This window comes from Cyprinodon variegatus, unplaced genomic scaffold, assembly GCF_000732505.1.
Source record: "Cyprinodon variegatus isolate N-32 unplaced genomic scaffold, C_variegatus-1.0 Scaffold297, whole genome shotgun sequence".
Lineage (NCBI taxonomy): Eukaryota > Metazoa > Chordata > Actinopteri > Cyprinodontiformes > Cyprinodontidae > Cyprinodon > Cyprinodon variegatus.
The window spans coordinates 345,045-348,161 of NW_015150750.1; the positions used below are offsets into that span (position 1 = coordinate 345,045).

The 3,117-nt window shown below is 40.2% G+C and overlaps 1 protein-coding gene across 1 annotated transcript in view; it reads left to right on the forward strand.

Annotated features, from left to right (window-relative positions):
* The window catches only part of e2f3 (E2F transcription factor 3), an 18,862-nt gene extending 16,857 nt beyond the window's left edge, over positions 1 to 2,005 (forward strand). The window contains exon 8 of the mRNA XM_015383908.1: positions 1,311 to 2,005. Within this exon, the coding sequence (XP_015239394.1) occupies positions 1,311 to 1,603 (293 nt within the window). The 3' untranslated portion in view covers positions 1,604 to 2,005. The remainder of the gene's footprint in view (positions 1 to 1,310) is intronic.
* The last annotated feature ends 1,112 nt before the right edge of the window (positions 2,006 to 3,117 follow it).

The following is a 3,117-nucleotide window of genomic DNA, read 5'->3' on the forward strand; positions in this document are numbered from 1 at the left end:
TAGCTGTCAGGTCATGGTGTAATGTTTTGGGAAGAGAAACGTTTTATTTCGCTGGGTCTAACAAACCTGCCGGACTACTTTCTGCTTGACCAAAGCTGGACGAGAACTCTGCTCACAGGACGCTGCCAGGGGTAAGTCAGTGTGATTGCATGACACTGGTGATGGGGATGCCATACAGATTCATGTCAAAAATCCCGAACTATCCCTTTAAGCTAACACCAACTGCCCAAGGATAGATTATGCTGTCCCCTTGTCCTGCACCTTTCCCTCATACATCCTTTTACTCCCAGGTTATAATTGTTTTAGTAATCCTTTAAAAACTTTTTTTCTAGGACTGGGGTGGAAAATGTAATAAAAAACATAAATCTTCCCTACCTGTGTTTACTTCTGTGGGTCTCCACAATGTGTGCAGACAACCTTTGTACCACTTAATGAATAGTTGTTCTGTTTTGCCCCAAAACTGACAAAGTCACAACCTGGCTCATAGGATGTGACTTCAAAAAGTGTGAAAAGGGCACAGGAGGAAGGTTTTAAAATATTTTTTTTGCATTTTCCTTTAAAATAAACAAAAGCCAGGAGTACGAAGGTTAAATGTAAATGTTGAGCTTTCAACTGGGAAACCAAATAGCAAATCTGACCCTGGAGGAACGAGCATGACAGAGGGAGGAATGACGACCAAGTCGTCACGCTACTCACTGTAAGATCGCTCCACCCACATGGAAATGTGACCCGGGATGAACTGACCGGCTGCACAGCATCCAGGCTTTTTATAGGGCTGAAGGTCCATATGTGGCGTTCTCAGTCAGTTTACCTGCTGGAATCCAGCCAATGGCTGCAATACTACAGCAGCTCAGCATATCCACCAACCTGTAGGGCTGTCCCTTTTTTTTTTCAAATCAAGATGACAATCTTTCCTGTGATTGATTTATATTTTTAGGACAGGCTGGTTTTACAAAGCTGAGCAGAATTTTTTTTTACTGTGAAACAATCTTTAGCTTCGTCAGCAATTATATTGTGATTGCAGATTCTGTAGCATTTGCTTGTTTCTCTAATCGTGGGGTTTTCACTTAAAATCAGCTTTTCTATTATATTATATCTGACTTCTAGGTCTGTTTTTATTCTGTTTGTTTTTTTTTTCAGTTATATTTTACTAGCAAGGATTTGAAAGTTGAGTGATTGTGTGCTTACAATGAAAACGAGTATCATTAGTCATAATATTCATCGTCATCTTAAAATTTGCAATGTCATGTTTTCCGAATCTGAATCATCACTAAAAACTAGCGGTGTTTTTTTTTTTTTTTTTGTTGCAGATTCACATTGCACGACCACATCTCCCAGCAACTTCCTGTCTCCACCCACATCCTCCTCAGCCGTCTCCGTGACAACGTTGTCCCCCATCTCGTCCCCATACACCAGTCTCCTCCAGCAGACAGAAGACCAGGTCCATTCATCCCAAGGTCCCTTCTTAAACCTGGTGCCTCCCATCCTGGAAGATGACTACCTTTTGGGTTTAGAAGACGACCAGGGAATCAGTGACTTGTTCGACGCCTGTGACTTTGATAAAATGCCCTCGCTTGGCCTGGATGATCTCCTGTGCAGCTAGCATTGGCTGAAAGACGGAGATGGAAACGCAGAGCTTTGATAGTGTCTTTCATCCCCCTCCCCCCCTCGGATATTTTTTAACACAGGTGGAAGAAACTGTAGGTAAAGGGAATCGGCTCTCTTCACAAAGCCTTTGTACAGAAAGGCAATTTGAAGGAAAAAAACGCCACAAAACTTGGCATTAGCATCACTGTCCTGGTTGACTGTTGAGTTTAACATGGCGGCATGATCACAAAAGTCCAAATGCAGAAAAGGGGAACCATGCAAGTAGATTTTTCTTTCATTTCATAGTTTCAGGTTTATTTTTTACAATTTGGTGCGCAGTACGAAACCCCTTATGTGTTTAATGCCAAGTGTTGTGGGTGAGAGAGTAAAGAATTTTAAAAATAGATTTCATTTTATTACAACAAGGATGTGTGTTTGAAGGCTGTGCCGCTATAAATGTGGCACCCTTTTGTGCAAATGTAGAATTGTTTTTTCTTTTAGATGTGAAAAATATGAAAGGTAAGGGTCAGGAGGTGGTTTGGGGGCCACCCTCGTATGTTTGACCACCATTCTCCAAACGAGAGCCGCATGTCACTGTTTTGGTGCACAGGTGAATGTTGGGTGCTGTGACAGCTTGTCTGGAGATGGTCTTGTTGTGATAAAGTGGGGCGCTGCAAATTATAATTGTGCAATGTGTATACAACATAAAAGTTTAGTCTCTTTGAAATTGCAGAGCCCCTGTCGTGCACACAAAAAAAGCCATAACCCTTCTGAAGTCAGAGGTTTAGCAGATATGTAAACCTATAAATTTTCTGCAGTGCATAGTTTTTGAAACTTTGTCAATTCAAAACCCAAACAGCTTCGTCTTGCTGTTGTCCTGTCTCCTAAATTCCTGCAATAGTCTCATAAATTCCTGTTAAGTAAGTGTGCTTGGAACCTTTTTTTTTTCTCATTTTTAAATGTTTTAACACTTTCCAACTGAAGATCGTGAATGAATCTGATCATTTCTGCCAGATATACAAACTTATCATTAACAAAAAAAAGTATTTTTCACCCTTGGTTCTGAATAACACCTTATTCAATTTAGAAGCTGCCTACATATCAGCCCCCCCCCTGGCTTTTATCAGTCACAGATAATCCTCCTGCTGCTAGTGTTGACCCCTCCCCTCAGACTTGACTAATGTGTAATAGTGTGTACAGCATGAATGAGTTGACAGATTAAGCCAGCTGTGTGTAAGTAAACTCATGTACAGTTTTCTATTTTTTTTTTTCCATCAATGCACAAGGTACTGTAGGCTACCTCTCACTAAATGTTAGAAAATAGTAATAGATTCTAGAGGTCAATGCCATAGTGAGTGAGATTATTTGAATTCCCCTTTTGTTATAGAAGCGGGGTTGGATTTTACAACATTAAATGTTAAGGCTGAAAATACCAATGCTCTTATATCAGTTTGATAACATATTTTAAGTCATTCAAAGGTTGCATGTTTGATGTGGAAAAAGAAAAAAAAATGGATGCAATGAAAATAA